The sequence below is a fragment of the Chlorocebus sabaeus genome, chromosome 10 (assembly GCF_047675955.1).
Source record: "Chlorocebus sabaeus isolate Y175 chromosome 10, mChlSab1.0.hap1, whole genome shotgun sequence".
NCBI classification, from domain to species: Eukaryota; Metazoa; Chordata; class Mammalia; order Primates; family Cercopithecidae; genus Chlorocebus; species Chlorocebus sabaeus.
Window position 1 is genome coordinate 56,279,587 of NC_132913.1, and position 23,391 is coordinate 56,302,977.

At 37.2% G+C, this 23,391-nt stretch overlaps 1 protein-coding gene across 1 annotated transcript in view; it reads right to left on the reverse strand.

The window, feature by feature from the left end:
- Positions 1-23,391, reverse strand: part of ABCB11 (ATP binding cassette subfamily B member 11) — a 100,126-nt gene that overhangs the window by 47,098 nt on the left and 29,637 nt on the right. Inside the window, exons 9-16 of the mRNA XM_073019793.1 lie at positions 19,743-19,917; positions 13,702-13,815; positions 10,477-10,587; positions 8,213-8,338; positions 6,344-6,547; positions 4,537-4,707; positions 3,843-4,044; positions 2,906-2,969 (exon numbers count right to left, since the gene is read on the reverse strand). Of these exons, the coding sequence (XP_072875894.1) occupies positions 2,906-2,969; positions 3,843-4,044; positions 4,537-4,707; positions 6,344-6,547; positions 8,213-8,338; positions 10,477-10,587; positions 13,702-13,815; positions 19,743-19,917 (1,167 nt within the window). The remainder of the gene's footprint in view (positions 1-2,905; positions 2,970-3,842; positions 4,045-4,536; positions 4,708-6,343; positions 6,548-8,212; positions 8,339-10,476; positions 10,588-13,701; positions 13,816-19,742; positions 19,918-23,391) is intronic.

A 23,391-nucleotide genomic window follows, 5' to 3' on the forward strand; every position in this document is an offset into this window, starting at 1 on the left:
AATATTTAGTTATGTGAGCTGATTCTTTCTCTCTAAAGGTAAAGCCAGGTTGGGTTAGGTTTTCAGTCATTTGTAAACAGTCTTAATGGTTAAGAGGCAATGCTGAAGACCGTCTTTTAGAAAGAATCACTTGAAGTAAATGGTGTAAAGAGAGAGATGTGAGTGATGAGGAGACCTGCATCAACTGTTTTAGTGCCATGTAGATGAATCCATTCACATATCTTCCTCTATCATTTTGCATCCAAGTGATATTAGACCGAAACAAATACCAAGGTGGTGCCTGCCTACTATATGCTCACCCAGCCTTCTAGAGAAGGCAGTAATACATCAACTGAGTTACTCCAATTTGTTCCCATTTCATGTTAACAGCACTGCCATCTTCTTAGTCACCCAGGTTCAACACCATGCAATTACCTCAAGCCCTCCCTCTTCCTTGCTCTTGCACATTCAGACTCTTGCCAAGTCTCATGATGACCAGGCATTAAACACTCCTCAACGTTACTTCCTGCCACCAAACTGGCTTCTGGGACACCTCCAGAGACTCCCTCCCACCTAGCCTGAAACTCCACAGCAATGAAGTTATTTCTTCCAGGTAGGTAACAGAGGTCAGGATGTCTTCCTCAGAAGGTATGCAGAATAGGCTTACGTCAGCAGGTGAGAACAATGTGCATGATAGGAGGAGACTTAAGGTCAAGGACCTAAAAAGCAAACGCACAGCAATGGACTCCAAGGTAGGAGTTTGTGGAGGAGGAGAGGCCATCAACATATGACTGACTACCTTCCAGTTCTGAGTATGGGAAGACCTATATCCTTTACCCCTTGGATATCTACTTTATATTTTTTAAGTCTCTCTCTTTTACCATTCTCCAGATCATTTGTGCTGTCTAGCCTAGGCTGTCACGAGGCCATGGGCAGTGCATGTGCTAGGCAGGTTTAGCTCTCTCATCTACCAGAAACACCATCCCTTTTGAGAAACTGACAACATCTGTCCCTCCCCTTCTCTGAAGCTGTGTACCACTTCTCACTGCAAATAAAAACAACTAACTTGGGGGAATACTCTTTCTCAACATTATTATTTAGGAAATTTGTGGCTGTTTTCTATTAAATTGTTCTTGAATCTAAAATATATTGCTGAAAAGGAACTTAGCCATCAGATAAAACTGGAACCAAAGAAACAAGATACATACTAGCACTTCATTTAGTCATCTTTTAACGACGACAAAAGAAATCTGTCAGCATATACAATGAGATATTTTAACAGACTTTCATACTCAAATATACAAATCTTTCTCTGCAGAAGGTTAACAGCTACTTTCTGTGTGTACATTGTATTTCTGGATTTCTCATCCTAATCACCAAAATGTAGCATTTGTGAGAAATTATAGTCAAATTAATGCTCATATTTAAATGGTTATCTAGTGCTAATAATAAACTGCAAATAAACTACTTAGCATGGGTAGAATTTTGTTCATCTGAAGAGTTAAGAAAATATTTATTTTCTTGTTGGCCTGATCATAAGAAACATCTCCACTTTGCAACCTTTAACCTACCGACCGAAAGAGATGCCTAGTCATTCTCTGTGTTTAAGAAGTTAGTTGATATTTTCGGGTTGTGATTATAATGACTTAAATGATTTAAATTTAGTATTCCAAACAGAAAAGCATGACTAAACTTACTATCAGGTGCCTATAACATTGTTTTATACCTTTTACATGACAGAGTAATGTGAAGCTATTGCTTTGTTGTTTGCCAAATTCAATAAATTCAATCAAACTAACATTTCTTAAAATTTGTTTGAATAAACTTGTTCTCAAGAAGAAAGGAAAACCCAAGTCTGAAAATTCAAATTGAGAAGGAAAAGATACACGAGGGCCTGAAGTATTTATCTACATCTGAAAATAAATACACTACTTTTTGTGAGTTATTCTTTGAATATTTAAATGAATAAATCTGTGTTTAAACTACTTGGAATTGTTAGCTGAATGTTTTATTTTAAGGCTTTTTAATGACTTTTCAATAAATAATTATCCATCTTTAATGTGCAAGTCCTATCTCTGAGACTTTGCACAGCCTTGCATTAAATGTCCTAGAAATGGAAAGGGCAACTGTAGAGAGATTGCTGCCATCTCATTGCCTATTAAAAATCTTCTGACTTAAGAAAAAAAAACAAAAAACCTTGAGTAACGGTTATAAATATAGACAAACACTCCTGGGCAGAATTCTTCTTAATACAGACTTTTAACATTAGAGGAACAGTTTTATTGAAACTCTTAAACCTGGATGAAAGACTAAAGTGTATAGCCTCACTAATAGCATACTCCAAAAATATATTTTGAAAGTAAACAGCTTTATATTGATCCAGAGAAAAATAAATAGCTCTTATTTAGGAAAATTCTTTTTGAATGCTAAAAAATTACATTTCTTGTTTCATCTTGTTAAGGAATGATTTGACTTCAGATGGGTTACTCTGGGAGCAGAAGTGTTTGTAATTGAATTGTCCCTCAGTAGATTAAAGAATGGAGCTAAAGGTATGAATTTGACCTTCATATAAGACAGTGTTTCATACCACAGTTAGCTTGGAGCAGAGAAAGACTAAACACAGATTTTTTCTTTTAAAAAAGAAGTCCCCTTTCTAAGCTAAATACACAACATTTTAACCGTAAAGCATCTCCATTGTAACCCTTATCCCCAACAAGATGAGAAGTTAAACAAAAAAAACCATGAACTGGTGACAGAAATGTCAATAGAGCAGCCAAGGATCATTTGCATGTTTATATTTGACAAGACCTGGCAGTCTACTCAGAGTTTCCTTGTTGTACCTGAGATATTCTCTGAGGATTATGACTACAGAGGACTCCTAAGAATATTTGGAAACCTTGAAATCTGCCCCGTGACTTGAACTTACCTTAAACTATCCTGGTAGCTCCCTCTGCTAAAGGTCCTCGCAAGCATGTCATCTTCAGTTGCATCTTTTCCTACTCAACACAGCATGAGCAATTCTTTAGTACATATAATGAACAGAACCATATCTAAGTCGAATTCTTTACTATGTTTGCTTAGAATATAATTACTATGTCTAATGCCAAAACATTCTGTTAACTTTTCGGCAATAAATAAAACTTGGGACTTGTCCTGCAGATTCTAACATAAAATTTCAAAATACTCAGCAAGACTGAGTCATTTAAGCCATACAATAGCTTGTTACCTCTACAGAAATAGGTATTTTTTAGCATAAATCATAAAAAGTTTAAGAGAAGTTCATCAGAAGTAGCAAAAAAAAAAAAAAAAAAAAAAAAAGATAGAAACACTGAACTTTTCAAAAGTCTGTTCAGAATAATCCTCCTATGTTAAATGTATATAGTGTTACACCTAATGGAGTGAAATTGTAGAGAAAGTTTAGAGTGGTTGGTTAATTTAGACTGCGGTAACCACCAAGTCTGAAAATTCAGACTGATAAAAAAGAACATGCACTAGAACCTGAAGTATCTATCTACATTTGAAAATAAGTATTACACTTTCTTGTCATTGATTAATTCACTCAGCCAATAAGCATGAAGCTTCTACTGTGTGCAGAACACACTCTAGGAAGCCTCTTCCATTTGCACAGGCTAAACAACAAAAAAAGAGGGGATAAAATTGAAAGTTAGAAGACCTTGGTTTTAGTGCTATAACTTGATTAGATAGCTTAGCTTCCTGAGCTTCAGTTGTTTCCTTTACCATCTGTATAATGCCTGCCAGTGTTGTTGGGAGAACAGTGTGTATTGAAATACATAGAAAACCATAAAGCACTATAGACATTAACTATTTAATATAACGTACAAGTATAGGGAAAAAGCACTTGCCCTTTATGTCCTCTTCATTAAGGGCTTGATTTCCCTGACTTTGCAAAGTCACTAGAGTGAAGTAAACACCTTTCCTTTCCAATAATTCTTCATGGGTGCCTCTTTCCACTGCAGCGCCATGTTCAAAACCAATGATAGTATCTGCAGCTTTGACCGTAGACAAGCGATGAGCCACTGAAATAATTGTGTGCCCATGCTGAATCTGTAAGAATGTGCAGTGCACCATTAAACAAAACTGTAAGACAGAGCTGACACTGACCTTCGGATCATTTCAGAATCTATAGGAAAGTTATATCATTTGTTCCTGGGAATATTCTTAAACAGGCTGTGCAGACATTAGAAAAGGCCAGCACATTTTCTTGCAGCCATAAACCCCAATACACACTGGCCCTGTTGCTGCCATTAATCAACAGCTAAAATTTTTTTTTAGGTAATTTAAAAAATATCATAAGCTAATCTTCGTAAGATTTAAACTTTTACATGTGTAGCTTTTGGAAACAAATTATAACTTTCTTCTGTTCAACTGTAAGGAAGATTGTAGTCAGCTAATATTTTCTAAACAATCAGACTAGATGCATGAACCCATGTAGTATCAACTACTCCCATCCCTCCCACCCCACAAGGAGCTGCCTTTCCTGCAGCAGCACAAGCATTTCCACATGGACCTGTCAAATGGACTGAGACTTCCACAAACCTTACTCAGTGCTTCTTGCACCATGGCTTCACTCTCATTGTCCAGAGCTGAGGTGGCCATGTCCAATAGCAGAATCTTGGGATTTCGGATGAGGGCTCTGGCGATGGCTACCCTTTGTTTCTGGCCGCCACTCATCTGGCCTCCTCCTTCTCCAACAAGGGTGTCAAATTGCTAGGTGGAAGGTGACACCAGTCATGAAGGGAAAAGAATTTGATGGCTTCTGACAGTGATCCACTACAATGTCCTTTCTATTATAGATTTCTTCTCAAGCATGAATTTTCACTGCTGCGACTTCCACTGAAAGAAATTTCCCTTCCCCAGACAGGTTATTGTCTAATCAATATTTATGTGTGAAATAAAAACATTGATTTATGCTTTTATTGCAGGGTTTACTGGGCTATGTAAATGTTCCTCTTTAGTTCAACTTCAAATAAGATTTTTCAACCGAAATAAAAATTGGTCACGGTCCTAAATATCTATCTTAGAGGATTAAAGCACAGAGCAAATCCTTGTCTCTTTTCTCCTGTTAGATGACACAGCAAAACATAATGCAAAGGCTGTTTTTGTATTATGAATAAAAGGTCAAACTAGCTTTATAAGGATTATCATTGACAGAAGATGGTTACTGATTATCTCACAGGTCTAGCACAACATTGGAATCTAATAATTAGGTATTAACGGACAGACACTTATCTTGCTTATTACTAACCAACACGAATTGAGTCCCTACCGTGAATAAAGCATGGTGCTGAGATTTTTACACATAACATCTCTTTTAGTTCTCATAGATACCTTATGAGGCAGGTGCTGCTATTTGCAACTGATGAATAAGGAAACACTGGGCCCAAAGAATTAAAGTAACTTCAGAAAGTTCATAAAGTCTATAAATAGAGAAGCTGGGATTTGTATCAAGGCAGTCTGATTCTAAAGCTTTATACTTTTCAACTACTGGGTTGTATCATAGCCACAGCTGCAATCCTATTCATAAAGAGAATTTAGAAGGCTGAAAGGGAAGTGTTCAAGATCACTGACTCTGAAGGCAGACCACCTCAGTATGAACCTTGTCTTTCCACTTACATGCTGTATAATCTTGAGCAAGCTCTTTGACCTCTTAGAACCTCAGTTTTCCATCTGTAGATGGAGATAATAATATTAGCTGCTTAACAGGGCTGTTGTGAGGATTTAATGAGTTAATAGATGTGAAGTGCTTAGAACAGTGCCTGGTGTGTAGTAAGAACCGTACACATGTTAACTCTTTACAATAACTCTTCTTTGACTTAGCAGACCATCGGTGGTGAAATCCATTTAAGTATAATGCTGAGGAGTTGGCTTTTGCAGTTGTTGTTGCTTAGAATGGAGATAGACAAATAATAATTTTTGACACAATATTAGCTGCCTAAGCACAAGAAAATTATAAGAGTAGACATCATGAGATTATTGTGCAAGTTATTGCCACGTGACGTTTAGCATCTGCTTAGACAAATGCTTAATAAAAGGAATAAGGACACTGTATCTATGTCAAAGGAGTTTTAAAAAAGATAGTTCCCCATTTTGGTAGATGTTTAATATATTACCAACAAAGGGAGCTTTTCAAAAGAAAACTTCCTTTTTTGATAGATTTGAACATATAAACAGTGTATTTTCAGATGAAAGGAAAAACTCATGGTACTTTTTCAGACATGAAGCTAAAACATGGCTTAAGAATTTAATTACTTGGGAAGCATATGAAAATAAATGTGTATAATTGTGCTACTTTTTTTCCTTCTATGACATCTTGGTTTCTCCCAGGAATGTACGGCTAGGGTACCTGTGGCAGGTCCATGATGAAGTTGTAGGCATTGGCCTCCTTGGCAGCTTGGACTATGTCTTCCATTGTTGCATCTTCTCTGCCGTAGCGAATATTTTCTGCAATGGTGGTAGAAAACAGAACTGGCTCTTGCTCTACGATCCCAATCTGATCTCTAAGCCACTGAATGTTAAGAGAGCGAATGTCATGGCCATCCACGGTCACCTAGAGAGCATGGGCACAACATCACAACTTTTGGAACCTTTCAGGGTTCTGAATCATAATATTATGTCATACTTGACCAATGGGCAGAAAAAATAGAGGCCAATAAGATTCTAATGGAAACAATTCCTCTTGAAATGTGGTTCTTTATGTAAGGATGATAATATATAATTGAAATCAAGTATAGCTGCAGAACAATTCATTGTAGAAACATAAATGATGTAAATAAAGGTCAGTTAATTTAACACCACTGGCCCAGGAATGGACAAATTTTTGATTCCAGTAAAGAGTAGAGTCAGTTATTCACTACATTTTAAATATTTTTATATCTTTTGAGTTTTGATGAAAATGGACTCAAAAGATACAGTAAAGATAAACAATGATCCCTATCTTGTATATATGGATTATAGTAAGTCTTATTTCTGGCCAGATTCATCAAATAACAGTTTGCTGTTAAAAAGCAAGTGAAACTATCAGTGGGAGCAAATAAAAATCACTATTAGTAAAAATGTAAAAATCTTACATCAAGAAACTATGATTTCTATATATCCAGAGTGCAGTTATGGTAGTATGTAGTGAAGACTACCCAATCAGAGATGAGATGTCTGTGAAAAACGAAAACTCTGTTATATTTGCCATGCCTGTATAATATTATATGCATGATAGAGAATTCATTTTGTTGAAGCCATTAAATACACAGTTAAACGATTCCGTCTCAAGGCATCAAGGAGATGCTGACAAGAATGATTTTGAGACAGAGTGAAAAGAGCATGGGCTTTGGAACCAAATACACCTGGATTCAATCCTGACTTGGTCATTTACCTGCTGAATGACCCTAGACAAGTCTCCATCTCTCTGACTCTCTGCTTCCTTGTTTGTCAAATGGGCCTATATACCTTTGGGGGTCATTGTGACAGTAAGTAATTATTTTAATAAGTATCTGACACATAATATGTGATAAATAAATGGCAATTACTAATACTCATTTTTCTTAGTTTCTTAGGACTGCTATCTCTTAATTTCAAGTCCTGTTATTATTCCTATATTTAGTGTTTGGAGAACTTATGGACACAATAACATTTTTGCTATAATACAAAGACAAAAGTGGAATAGATAGTTCACTGAAGAGGCATCGATAGCATTTTAAATGTACAGTTATTTATAGTCCAGCGATGGGGATACATTCTGAGAAATGAGTCCTCAGGCGGTTTCATCATTGGCGAACATCACAGTGTAGTTACACAAATTTAGATGGTATATATATATATATTTCCAAATGTCCTAGCACCATTACTAAAATCAATCATTTCTCTTAACTTGATCTGCAATGCCATGAAGTGACATATGTCAGATTTCTATATATGGTCCATCACAATCTTATGGAACCACCATCATATATGAAATCCATCACTGATTGAAATGTTGTTATGCCACACCTGACTGTATCTGCACATTCGGTTACATTACACAGTGAATGGAATTGACTGGTTATTCATTGAACACAGTTACCATGTAGGGAGCGTGTCCCATCAATTCAGTAACAAATCATTAAGCTAACTATGCATGCCAGCACAGTCTCAATGTATGCCACGCCTTTCTGTTTGATCAATATGCTACCATTTTCCCTTTACTGTCCCATGTATTGAGGAGTTTCTGGAAGACACTCACCATTCCTTCACAGGGATCATAGAGTCGCTGAATGAGCTGTAGTGCTGTACTTTTTCCAGCTCCACTGGGTCCTACCAGAGCTGTCATTTCCCCTGGTTTAATGACCACGTTGAGGTTATTTAGAATCTGGAGAAGAAAGAAAACAGCAAAGTTCAGATTGTCACCGTTTACCAAATCAAACAATTGGGCTACAAGTGCAGATGCTTTTTGTGGCTACTCGGTGTCTGCGTGTGTGTTTACGTATGCCCCCAAAGCAATGTCCACTGATATCCATCAATAACCAGCAAAAGAAAACATTGGCAAGGATGAGGTTTTGGCATTTAGCACATTACTTATTTATTTCACTGAGAGCCATGACCAAGAAATGAAATGATGTACATTAACACAGGTGAAGTAAATAAGACATGTTAACTTTTGAAATTATGTTTCAAAATCTAATTTAAAATATTCCTGACATACTAGGATAAGGAGACTATGCCAATTAGTTAAAGAAAAAAACCATTAAGTTAGAAATATAGTACTAATTTACTGATCATGGATTAACAGTAAGGTAATTTGCAGATTTTAAGCCGCCCTTCCTGTGTATGGTGTATGAACATACCATTTGAATAAACTGACTTAATAAATATTCATAGTGTGTCTGCTAGGTAGAGACTGAATGCTGGCTAGTAGGTCTTGCGAGGAAAGAATGAGAAGCTAATTCATAACTATCTGTCAAATATTTTCACCAATTAAGAGGTGATTTTTGTACTGATTATGGAAAATGTGGCTTGGGGTCCTCTGTGTCACAAAATTTCACACCTTTCATTTCACACTAGGAGTCAAACTTGCAAATACATTTTCACTTATGAGTCTGTATTGGACTGTAAGCTCCCAGGGCAAGCAGGCATCAAATGTGCTTGTTTATTATTACAGGCCAGTACAATCTGGCACACAGAGGGTTAAAAACATACTTGTACTATGAATAAATACATATAGGTTTAAGTAAGGAGATTTTATTTTGCTATTAAAAGTAATGGCAAAAACCATAATTACTTTCCACCAACTTAATGTAAGTTTTAGCTATCCGTTCAAAAATATTTACTGAGTGTGTACTACTTTGTAATTTATAGCTTACAAAGCACCTTTACACACGTTATAACATTTGATATTTAGGTAGATATGTAATAGATAATAAAAATATACTTTAAGTATGGAATCAGAATATATATTTACTTATGTTTTATATATTTACGTATATAATGTAGGTAAATAGAGATATACACTTATATTTGTACATTTGTCATATATATTTATAGATATATTTATATTTACCTACATACCGATAATGTAGGTATATATATAGATATAAAACATAGGTAAATATATATTTACATATCATATATTTATGTATTATATACTATAAATATTATATAAATATTTACCTGCATTTTATGTATATGTTTACCTTCTTTCTATATATATTCATATATTAAAAGAGAGAATTTTATATATATATATATATGATAGGTATGTAGTGTCAGAGTGAAGTTACGCTAACAAAATGGGATTTAGTTCTGTGCAGATAACAGAAATATTATTAAGAGAGAGTAGCTAGAGATACTCTGTTGAAAATGAGGAATAAGTCTAATTTCAAAGCCAATTTATTCAGGGGTAGTAGATCCTAATTTCCCTGTAGAGCAAATTGCCTTTAAAGATAATTTAAAGGTAGGAAATTAATTTTTTTTCACCATGTGCCCTGAACAAGACACGAGAGCATAATATCACAAGGATACCTTCCTATAAGGGCTGATGCAGTGGCCCTAGTGAATTTACAGATGGGAAGTAAAAAACTACATAATGGCAGCTTTCCTTTGCCTCTTCACACCGTATACTCAGTGTCCTCCACTTTCTGCAGTCTCTACGAAGGTTGGGAGGAACCTGTGCTTCTTGATTGTTCTAACTGCCTTGTCATTTATCTAGCATGTGCATAGAAAGACAGGACCTGCCACTCATTTCAACAGAGCATCCTATGGTTCTTTTAGCCTGAATGTGCTGCCAGACTGTGTCCCAACCAGGGGATTTGCACATTATAGTTACCACAAAGGAATGTGGTGTGTTGCCTGAGATGAGCCAACACTGGAGGATACTTCCAGAGAAATACACCTCTATTCCCTATTCCTGGGAACTGAGTCAGGCTTCAGAAAATGAGCAATTTGTGGTTATGCAAATAAATCATCAAAGAAGAAAACATCTATTGTTCTGGGGAAAAGACCAGCACTCACCTTCACCTCTGGTCTGGAAGGATAGTGGAAGGTCACATTATGGAATTCAATTTCACCCTTGATTCGATCCAACTTGTAACCATCTTCTGACATGCAGTCAATGATGGGTTTCTGGAGTGAAATACAAAAAGGACACAGTGTAAATTCAAACTAAGATGCACAACTCAATTCAAATTGTAAATTCAAACTAAGAAACATCTTGGGCATATCTCTGCAATGTTTTATCTGGTTGTTGCTCTGCTTTATGAGTAAATTCAAATGAAGATGTATATATTTATTGTGCCTCTTAGTTTGCATGTATCTTAATTTGAATTTACTTAGAGCAACAACCAGATAAAACATTGCAGAGATATGCCAAAGATATTTATACATTAAACATTTATTAATAATAGTGAGAACAATCACTTATTGAGATATTATATATTAACATAATACATATTTAATTAATTTATTTAATTGCTATTATTTATTGACTTATTACTGAGATATTATATGTGTACTATTATATAATAATACATATGTTGTATTAATATTATAAATGTATATGTTAACAATAATATATTTTATATTACTATATTACTAAGATAATACAGGAGGCAATGTACAAGGTGTTTTCATACTTTTATTTACATAATTGTCACCATGACCAAACTAGACAGGTGATATGCCCATTTTTCAGTTGAAGAAGCAGAGAAATTGCAGAGAGATTAAGTTTCTAGGACCATGCAACTAATCAACCAATCTGGGGTCCAAGGGTATTCTTTCAAGTATCCATGGTAGATGATGATTAAAACTGAGTGTTCCTAAATGATGTCTTCAAATGCTACCAACTTTCAATTCTTGTCCTAAATTTCACCTCTTTTGCTAAGCAACAAGCCCAATCTAGAATTTAACCACTCTGGTTAATCAGAGCAAAGTGAGGGCCTCCTCCTGCTACCAGAACACTCCAGCATCATCTTCTTCCCTTGTCCATAACTAGTGATGGAAATTCATCACTGTATTAGTCCATTTTCACACTGCTATAAAGAATACCTGAGACTGGGTAATTTAGAAAGAAAAGAGTTTTAATTGATTCACAGTTCCAAATGGCTGGGGAGGCCTCAGGAAACTTACAACCACAGTTGAAGGCAAAGGGGAAGCAAAGCACGTATTACATGGTGGCAGGAGACAAAGCACATAGGGGAAACTGCCACTTTTAAACCGTCAGATCTCATGAGAACTCCCTCACTATCACAAGAACAGCGTAGGGGAAAATGCTCCTATGATCCAATGACTTCCCACCAGGTCTGTCCCTCGACACATGGGGATTACAGTTCCAGAGAAGATATGGGTGGGGACATAAAGCCAAACCATATCAGTCACTTTAGCTCTATTTAGGAGTATAATGTAATCTGCCTTCTTATTGGGTTGCTAATAAAGATAATAATTTTTAAATGCCTTCATTTTTTAGTTTCAGGGCACTTTTAGAGTCATCATCTTATTTGAGCATATAACAACCTTAAGAAAGAGGTAGAATTTGAATACATTGACATCAACTTTTTTTCTTTTTCAGAGACAGGGTTTCATTCTGTCACCCAGGCCAGAATGCAGTGGTATGATCATAGCTCACTGCATCTTCAAACTCCTGGGCTTAGGCCATCCTCCCATGTCAACCTCCTGACTAGTTGGGACTATAGGCATGTGCCATGACACCCAGCTACTTTTAAAATTTTTTGTAGAGACAGGGTTGCCCAGGCTTGTCTCAAACTCCTGGACTCAAGCCATCCTCCTGACTTGGCCTCCCAAAGTGCTGGGATTACAGGTGTGAGTCACCATGCCTGGCCATCAATGAACATTTTTATGTGGTTTTCAACAATCTTTTTGTATATGAAACCCCAAATTATAAAAACAGATAAAGCAATGAGTCAGTTCCTTAGTAGGTTACAACTTCACTGGTTGGCGAAAAAGTATCAAACAGGGGACAGGGAACCAAACAGGTTCAGTGAACCCACAAATCACCTCTGGGTTTCCAGGGCTTGCTTTGGACTCAGCTCAGGGCATTTTTTTTTTTTTTAAGAGAGAAAGAACAACAAATTGCCAACTTCCCCTTCTGTTCTTTGCTTTCTGTTTGTTTGTTTTTTGAGATAGGTTCTCACTCTGTTGCCCAGGCTGGAGTGCAGTGGCGCAATCATGGCTTACTGTAGCCTCGGCCACCCTGGGCTCAGGTAATCCTCCCACCTCAACCTCTTAAATAACTGGGACTACAGACACATGCCACTGTGGCTGACTAATTTTTGTGTTCTTAGTACAGACAGGTTTTCACCATGTTTCCCAGGCTGGTCTTGAACTCCTGGGCTCAGGCGACCCGCAAACCTTGGCCTCCCAAAGTATTGGGATTACAGGCAAGAGCCACCATGCCTGGCGCGTTCTTGGATTTTGACTCCCTAGCTTGGCCTCCAGTGTGCTTCTATAGACTAACCAATAAAATCCCTTTTTGCCATATTTAGAAGATAAGCAAATTTTATGGACATGGCCTTGAAGTCCTGCATGGTATGGCCCTTCCCATGCCTCTAGCCTCTGCCCCTTGTTCACTCTATTCAGTTGCACTGGGTTTGTTTCAGCTTCTTTAAATCAGCAACCTTTCCCAACCTGGGGGCCTCTCTTCCATGAATGCCCTCCCTGTTCTTACTTCCCGTACCCACCCCCTCGAATCCCCCTTTGTATGGCTGACTCTTCAGTTATCTGCTCAAATGCTGCCTCCTTAGAGATAGCATTGGCTGTCACCACCAACCAATTTAAAGACTCCTTCTCCCACCCCAGTCGCTGTCACATTGCCCTATTTCATTTCCTTCCTTTACTTACCACTCTCTGCTGTTGTCTTATCTTTGAATGTGCATACTTCTTTACTGCCTGTCCTCTCCCAGCATGAGTAAAGAACAGGGTTCTTACTTGTTCTCTTGTTGCATTCACTCCCTTGAGGCAGGAGAATCGCTTGAACCCAGGAGGCGGAGGTTGCAGTGAGCTGAGATTGTGCCACTGCACTCCAGCCTGGGCAACAAGAGCGAAATTCCATCTCGGAAAAAAAAAAGAATTGGCACCAGCACATGGTAGCATTTAATATAATAAGTGTTGCTGAATTAAGGGCCTTGTGATAGCTTCTATTTTTAACAATAAGGTAAATTCTTAACGGGTGCTCTCTCCCCAGCTCCCACCCGTTAATGGACTTTACTTTTGGCTTTTACATACTCTGTCTATTGTCTCAAAAATACTGGTGGCTGCTGCACGTCCAGTTGCAAAGGCTTCCAAACAAGGAGAGGCATTGCCAAGATTTAAAGCTCCTACTATGACACTGAGGAAAATCTGAAATGAAAAGAGAGAGAGATTTTTCATGTGTTTTTGTTAATGTGTAAATTGTAATTACTATCATTTGGGTCATCCATGTTAACTCAGAGAGTTATCAGAAATTCTCTTCTGTGGGCTCGAAAGCTAGCTCTTTGGCTGTTTGGAAATACCCAAAATAGTTTTTGTTCTGTAAAGCATCTCCAATTTTTCCACTGTTATGATTTAGAAGACCACTTTATTTTTTACTGAATATTACTCTTCTACAAAGCAGAACTGTTTTGAAATGAGTAAGAAGTCTAACCTAGGCAGCATGTAGACCCAAAGTGGACTTGAATAGTGATTTGATCATTGAATTCATTATATAATCAACCTTATAGTGGTTTTCTGGTTAAAGGGTTGCCAAAAACAATACAGACACTAAGATCAGCCTGACTATTCTAGAGGCTGGTACATGCAAAACCAACGTGCTACTGCTGTTACCGCTATACTAATGCTGCTATTATAGTAGTCACTGGGATAACTACTGCAACTACTATGAATAACAGCAATAATAACAATAATAACAGGTATGTTTCTAAGTGTTCTATCTGTATTATTTCATTTTACCCTTACAACAGAAGAGTGAACAGACAGGTACGGAGGCTCCTAATTTGCATTAGGTTACAACACATCCTAAGTAGTAGAGCAGAATTTGAATCCAGGCTTTTGACTGCCATTCTACCTAGCTCCCAGACTCATCTGTTGCTGGCTACATGCAGGAGGAGTGATCAGGTTCCTGTGCAGACTTGAGGCAGCTGTTCTTTGACTTACCAATGCAGTCATCTCATTACCTTAGGGGAAGGCTACCTGATCATGCCCAGATGTTCCTACCAAATAGCACTCTGTTTTATTTATATCAGCACTGTTTATAAAGGTGAGGAAGAGGCAATGAGGCAAATCCTCAAGTTGGCCTCCAGAAGGAATACCAGTCTCCTCTCTACCCTGTCAGCCAAGAACGGTCCTATTCTTGTGACTCGCATAGAGGATGTTTCATTGGTTACAGTCTACTGCCAAGCCAAAGAGTGGCCCTACATGAATGTAGTCTTTTTCAGGTAATCAAATGATCCTGGTCTGTGATGGTTTCCATAGGCCAGACCCTTCTCATTTGTTCTATCACACTGGGGCAAATTGCCCGAGTCTCTCCTGCTTCTCTTTCTTCCTTGTGGCTGGAGTGACTGAACCATGGAAAGTCTCAGAGCCTCTCAGCCATGTCTCTCCCTCTTCAGTAACCTCTTCATTCCACACATTAGGATGATTAACAGGGCCAGGGTTGCCCTGCGTGGGTGGTGGGTTAGCCCACTCACGCTTTCTCCCTAGAGTCCTAGCCTATGCATAGGGACAAAGATTATCTCTTCATCTCCTTTTCCTCAATTATGGCATGTGATTCCTTCCATAGGCAGATTATGTAATCTTTCAAGCCCCCATTTCTTCATCTGCAACACAGGGATAATGATAGCATATATTTCATAGGATTATTACAAGGATCAAATGAGATAATGTGTGTAAGGATGATTAATCCAGTGCTAGTCACTTCAATGGTAGTAATGATGTTGGTGATGATGATGCTGACAGTGAAGAAAGTACTGAGGTCCCACACTTAGGAGGTGGTAAAGGGACAGACAGAACACTTCTTATGGTCTAATTTAGTTTAAGACCACACGCATCAGAGGTTTTCCTACCTCAGCAAAGAAACCTTTCATTTGCCCTAGATCCAGGGCCAGCAAACATTTTCTGCAAAAGGGCCAAATAAGTGTTTTAGGCTTTTCAGGTCATATGGACTCTGAAGTAATTACTCAACTCTGCCATGTAGTATAAAAGCAGCCATAGACATATGTAAATAAATGACTGTGGCTCTGTCCCAGTAAAATGTTATTTATAAAAACAGGCGGTGAGCTGGATTTGGCCTGTTAGCCATAGTTTGCTGACTCCTGGCTGAGTGGAGGCCTAAATTGAAGTTTGGGGTCCAGCTCTTTAAACAGCTCTCTGGAGCGGGAGGAGTGAGTGAGACGGGACAAAAGCACATTCCCAAACCATCACAGTAGCTAGCAACATCCCAATAAGCCATCACTTGTCACTCTGAACATCATATTCTTTAGCCCTGTGAACAGCAGAAGTAGTGTAGACAGAGAGATGGGAAGAGAGACTGCTGTGGAACGATCAAGCTATGGGTGTGCTGGAGAGAAACAGGTCCATAGCCCCTGGGAAGACAGAGTCAGAGGCAGGAAAACAGTAGTTAATAGGTAGGTGCCAAAGTCTGGGAGACCTGAGTTCAAATCCCTCTCAATGTCACTTGGCCCATATTTCTTGACCTCATGGCCTCAGTTTCATTTTTAAGTGGTGGTATAATGACACCAATTACAGAATGAGATTGAGAGCATTATATGCAGTAATTTTGTTACATAATACATCACTCAGTGCTTGACACTTTATATATACTGAATGAATATCACTCTCCATTATGTGATTATTTTTATTAATGGATTCTGAAACTCAAGAGGGTCATGAAAGAACAACCTTCTGCACCATTCAGGTCCCCTTCATCTTTCCCTACCAGACTACAGAGTGTATTTTTTCTCTGTGTACAAGTGATACTATTTACAGTCACTTATGTGAAGTACTTACCATTTATGCCCAATTACCATGCAGCCAGTGATGATTTTGTGCATCACAAAATGTACTAGATTAATCAAATCGTTAATTAGTTTTGTGGATTAAAACACTCAACTCAGCCCATGCACACTCAGCCTTCATAGTTTGCTGCTCAGAAGTTTGGCCAAGACCTCACTGAAAGAGAGAGAGACAGAGAGAGAGAGACAGAGAGAGAGTGAGAGAGAGAGAGAGAGAGAGAGAGAGAGAGAGAGAGAGAGAACAAGGAGTATAGTGTTAAAGAATGCATTTCATCTTCCCAAAGGAAGATGGGCAGAAAATTTAAAGATGAGAGCCATAAAATTGGATTCCTACTACAGACAGTTACCAAAGGGCTTTTTATTCAAGTGCTTCCAGTTGGAATTGTGTATCATTTGATTTTCAATTTACCAATTCACTTTTCCCTCTGAACCATTATTATTGTATACCTCTATCCTCTCATTGTAGGCATGGAACAAAGGGAAAAATAAGTTTTCCCAATGCTTGTCTTCTTGCATAGTAAGTATATATAAGCAGCTAGGACTAAGGCCAACTACTGATATCTCTAGTTTGGTAAATGTCAAAGTTCTTAGAAGGAATTGGATTAATAAGGACAAGGGACTATAGTTACAATTTGGACCTACAATACTTCACTGGCTTTTCCAATCTGCAAAAAATGTATCTAAGTTGATAAGAAGTGGTTGAATTATAAAATTGGTAACACTTCCCATCCATACTATCTCTTTAAAGTTTACAAAACACATTAACCTGTATTATCATATTTATTTCCTTTAGCAAAGTTCAAAAAATGTCAGCCATTCATGTTGCAAAGATAAACTGAATTGAAAAAGTTGTTCTTTGTGTATTATCATGTTTAATGAAATAAAGTCTGTGGCTTGGAATGATTATGGTTTGACCTCTGATAATCACTTCCATTTGCAAATCAAAATCCTACTCAATTTTCCCAGGCAATGTATTTATCCTAAAGCAGTAGATTATGAATTTTAAGCTTTCAACTAGCAAATTTCTGGTTTACAAGGTTTTGATATTTTTCATTGTTTGCTCTACCCAGAATCTGGAGCTAAAAAAATTTTACTTAAGAATTTGATATAAAACTACTCATCATCTACTTGCAGGCCAAATGAAACAAATATTTCATTTTTTGTTTCCCTGACCTCATAGATCTTACTGTCTGAGGGTGGAAAGGGATGAGCACAAGTGTAAATAAATGCAAATATTCAATGTCACACAAGTGCTTTGAAAAAAAAGTACAGCAAATCACAAAAGATAATAAAAAATGGGTGAGCATAAAAGGCCTGACTGGGAAAGTGGCATTTAGCTGAGAATTCAAACAATGATCAGAGTCCAACTGCAACAAGAGAGAGCCATAAGCTAAGGAGGAAAGGCCTTGGGAGAGGGAGCAGGATAAGAAGCCTTCCTTGACCCCAGTCACACCTGGTTATCCTGCTACTCACTGTCAAGGTTCTCTGTCCTTGTCTCTATTTGTCTGTATTCATTTACATGGTTACTTATTTACTGCTTGTCTTCTCCATTAAACTGTAAATTCCATCAAGGCAAAAAAGAAAACCCCACATTTCTGTTGCTCACTGTTGAATCCCCTGCATTTTCTAAGTGTCTGGCACATAGTAGATGCTGAATAATTACTTATTGAATGAATAACTGGAAGGACAATGAAAATTAAAGGCATTAGCTACTTTAGCACAAGTGAGCAATAAAGTACATTTGTAATACCTGTTCAGTTAAGGATGTTATTGACCTGGCATTTTAGTAACTCATTATGTTTCACAAATACCTTTATTAGTACGTATCTTGGACTGTCATAAAGCTCAGTTATATGAGCTGTTAATTTTTAGCTGAGAGATCACTGACTTTCCATTTTCCTGGTATATATTTGATTTTGGACTCAGAAAATCATTTCATAGCTATAAAGTCTTCAGTTAATCTGAAATTATTAAATTGTGGGTTTCATCAATTCAAATGTTTAGCATCTCTTTACTATAAAATGTATAAGTATTACTTGTTTCTCTATAAAATTTCTAGAATATAACATTGGAAAAACCCTTCTAGACTTTGGCTTAGGCAAAGATTTCATGACCAAGAACCCAAAAGCAAATGCAATAAAACAAAGATAAATAGGTGAGACTTAAACTAAAGAGCTTTTTCACAGCATAAAGAACAGTCAGCGAGTAAACACACAACCCACATGATGCGAGAAAATCTTCACAATCTACACATCTGACAAAGGACTAATATCCAGAATCTACAACAAACTCAAAAAGTGGGCTAAGGACATGAATAGACAATTCTCAGAAGAAGATATACAACTGGCTAACAAACATATGAAAAAAATGCTCAACATTACTAATGATCAGGGAAATGCAAATCAAAACCACAATGTCTCTTGCAAGAATGGCTGTACTAAAAATATCAAAACATAATAGATGTTGGCACGGATGCGGTGAAAAGGAACACTTCTACACTGCTGGTGGGAATGTAAACTAGTACAACAACTATGGAAAACAGTATGGAAATTCCTTAAATAACTGAATATAGAACTACCATTTGATCCAGCAATCCCACTCCTGGGTATCTACCCAGAGGAATAGAAGTCATTATATAAAAGAGATACTTGCACACACATGTTTATAGCAGCACAATTTACAATTGCAAAACTGTGGAACTAGCCCAAATGCCCATCAATCAACAAGTGGATAAAGAAACTGTGAGATGTGTATATATGATAGAATACTACTCAACCAGAAAAGGAATGAATTAATGGCATTCACAGCAACCTGGATGGGATTGGAGACTGTTATTCTAAGTGAAGTAACTCAGGAATGGAAAACCAAACAGTGTATGTTCTCACTCATAAGTGGAAGCTAAGCTATGAGGATACAAAGGCATAAGAATGATACAATGAACTCTGGGGACTCAGGGGAAAAGGATAGGAAGGCAGTGAAGGATAAAAGACTACAACTTGGGTTCAGTGTATATTGCTTGGGCGATGGGAGAACCAAAATCTCACAAATCACCACTAAAGGATTTACTCATGTAACCAAATACCACCTGTTTCCCAAAAAACTTACGGAAATAAAAAAAAAAAAATTGTTAAGGTATTACTAGTTTCCGCAGACAGACTCCATAAAATCAGTGATACTTTTTTCCTGAAGACACCAAAATAATAAACAAAACATCTAATCCATGGACTTTTCTGAGATACCAGAAGGAAATGTTATGTCTTGGTCAATAAGTCAAGGTACCTGGACGAGGGTTCCTGGCGTATATTCTCCTTCATCCAGGACAAGTGTGGAGCCATACCAGAAGGCCAGTGCATAACACAGAAAGATGAGACACCACACGAATCCCGTAAAGAATCCCATCACTATCCCTTTTCTAATTCCCCAACGCTGGGCAAACACAAGATTTTTCTCATACCTGTGAAGAGAAAACATTCGAGCCAATTTCAGCAGAAACAGCTCAAGTTATAATGTTTAAGACAGGCCAGGATGCAGTGATTTTACAAAATGATCATAAAATCATCCCAAACACAGCAACTTCAGGAAGAAAAATCTCCAACAACCTTTGTGTAGTTTTTTCAAGTTTGTTTTAACCTGACAATGAAACATGTTGAAAGGACGATACTTAACAAAGCTGCCTGATTGCTGCTTGGATTGCATAGTGAGGTAAGCTTGGCCCCAAGAGAAAAAGAATTTTCAACATAAATGTATGAACAAGAGAGATCTAGTATTACTTGTGTTTGAAGTGTTTCCTTGAGTCACATGACATGTCCCTATCAGAAAATAATGCAACTGGTTCCAAATAAGCAGACCAGACTATTTTGTTTCCAGCTCCCCAGGCTTGGAACTAGTGTTTGCACCAACTCATCTATAACTCACCCATCTTCCCTGTGGCTGAGATGCTGTGTTGTGACATACGGGTCAGGTTCACAGCCATGAAACATGGATAACTGAAACTATGTGAAAGTCCAATGCAAGGAATAGGTTTCAGTAATTCTATGATCTAGCCATTAACAATGGGCATTGTCTCATATATAGCTCAGGCATTCTGAAACCACCTTCCTACATCTCAAGAATTGAATTCATGGAGAACTTTTAACCTTTTGCAGGACACAAACTGAAGATCTATCCTATGTTTGTTACCATTTTTAAAACACTACACTGCCTCTTTTATTGACAATAAAAGATAATGTCTTTCATGGTGGAAGAAATATGCTACTGAAATTTTTTACAAGAAATAAAGAACCTCACTCCACAAACCAAAAGAAGTGGGGAAAAGAGGATAATAAGAGGTTGTAAATCCTATTAATCTTTTTTACTTGGTGGATTTGGTAGCAACTAAGAATAACACCATCTTACCAAATCTACAACACATAAAGTAAGATTTACTATTCAGTTGGTAGTTATTTTATAAAAATCAAAGCATGGCACATAGTAAGTACTCAATAAATACCAGATAAATTAAAGAACAAACAAAATTACATTTTAGACAACAGTATTATTTTGACCATTTGGGTTTTTCTTTTCATTGAGAGTTAACCTCTAGTATAGTGATCTATAATTTATCAACACTAATTTGTTTTTTGAGACAGGGTCTCACTCTGTCATCCAGGCTGGAGTGCAGTAGCATGATCACAGCTAACTGCAACCTCAACCTCCCCAGAATCAGGTGATCCTCCCACCTCAGCCTCCAGAGTTGCTGCGACTACAGGTGCACACCACCATGTCTGGTTAATTTTTGTATTTTTTTGTAGAGATGAGGTTTCGCCATGTTGCCCATGCTGGTCTCAAACTCCCGGCCTCAAGCAACCCACCTGCCTTGGCCTTCCAAAGTGCTGGGATTACAGGTGTGAGCCACCGTGCCCAGCCTGTTTGACTAAATTGAAATCTTATCAGACTTTATAAAGAACATGTAGCATGGTACCTGAATAAAAAGTGTTTAATTAAAAAGGTGTTCAATAAAAATGTGTGAAATAGCATTTTGAATCATGCTGGCATTTCTTTATTATTTTTTAATTGACAAAAGTTACATATATTTATGGTATACAACATGATGGCTTGAAGTATGTATAAATTGTGGAATGGCTAAATCAAGATAATTAACATATGCATTACCTCACATACTTATAGTGTATGTGTGTGTGTGTGTGTGTAGTGAGAACACTTACCTCTTACCTGCCCCCTCCCCCTCAAAGCCCCTAGTACTGTTCTGCTCTCTGCTTCTGTGAGTTCAACTCTGTCAGTAATATCATGGGGTATTTTTCTGTGCCTGGATTATTTCACTTAACATAGGGTCCTCCAGGTTCATCATGTTGCTGCGAATAACAGTATTTTCTTCTTTTTCAAGGCTGAATAGTGTTTTATTGAATGTGGCATGTAAATTTACACACACCATATTTTCTTCATTCACTTGTCTGTTGATGGGTGCTTAGGTTGATTCCGTATCTTGGCTATTATGAATAACGTTGCAGTGAACATAAAAGAACAGATATCTCTTGACATACTCATTTCATTTCCTTTGGATATATACCCAATAGTGGGGATACTGGAACATATGGTAGTTCTATTTTCCATTTTTTGAGGAATCCCCATACTGTTTGGCTGTACTGATTTACTTTCTCACCAAAAGCGATCTGTGTAACAGGGTTTCATTTTCCCCATATACTTGCCAACACTTGATATCTTTCTTCTTTTTATAATGGCCATTCTTACAGATACAAGATGATATCTCATTGTGGTTTTGACTTGTGTTTCCTTGATGACTAGTGATGTGTGACATCTTTTCACATATCTGTTGTATGTTTCTTTTTGTATATTTCTATTTGTATGTTTTCTTTTGAGAAATGTCTATTCAAGTCTTTTGACCATTTTTTAATCAGAGTGTTTTCTTGTCATTGAGTTGTTTGTGTTTCTTAAATGTATTGGATATTAACCCTTATCAGATGTATGGTTTACAAATATTTTCTCTCATTCTGTAAATTGCCTCTTCACTCTGTTGATTGTTTCCTTTCTGAAGCTTTTTAGTTTGATGTAATCCCATCTGTCTATTTTTGCTTTTGTTACCTGCCCTTTTGTGGTCGTGCCAAAAAATCATTGCCTAGACCAATGTCATAGAGTTTCTTCCCCATGCTTTCTTCTAGTAGTTTTTCAGTTTTACATCCTACATTGAAGACTTTAATCCATTTTGAGTTGATATTTGTGTATAGTGTGAGATAAGGGTCAAATTTCATTCTTCTGCATGTGGATGTCCAGTTTCCCCAACATTGTTTATTGAAGAGACTGCCCTTTCCTCATGGTGTGTTTTTGGCCTCTATATTGAAAATCAATTGACTATAAATGCATGGACTTCTTTCTGGGCTCTCCATTCTTTTTCACTGGTCTATGTGTCTGTTTCTATGACAGTCCATGCTTTTTTGATTACTATAGTAATCAAACAGTCAAATAATCTAATAATAATCTACTACTTTCTAGTCGATTTTGAGGTCAGGTAACATGATGCCTCCAGTTTTGTTCTTCTTGTTCAGGATTGCTTTGCTATTCAAGGTCTTTTGTGGTTTCATGAGAAATGGCAAGAATGGGTATTTTTGTCTTGTTCCTATCTTAGTAGGAAAAGCTTTCAAATTCTCACCCTTGAGTATGATTTAGCTGTGGGCTTGTCATATTGACCTTTATTGTATTGAGGTACATTATTTTTATACCTAATTTGTTGAGAGTTTCTGTCAGGAAAGGATGTTGAATTTTGTTAAATGCTTTTTCAGCATCTATTGAGATAACCATATGGTTTTTGTCTTTCATTCTGTTAATGTGGTATATTACATTTATTGACATGCCTATGTTGAACCATCCTTATATCCTAGGGATAAATCCTAGGATCATGGTGAATTATTCTTTT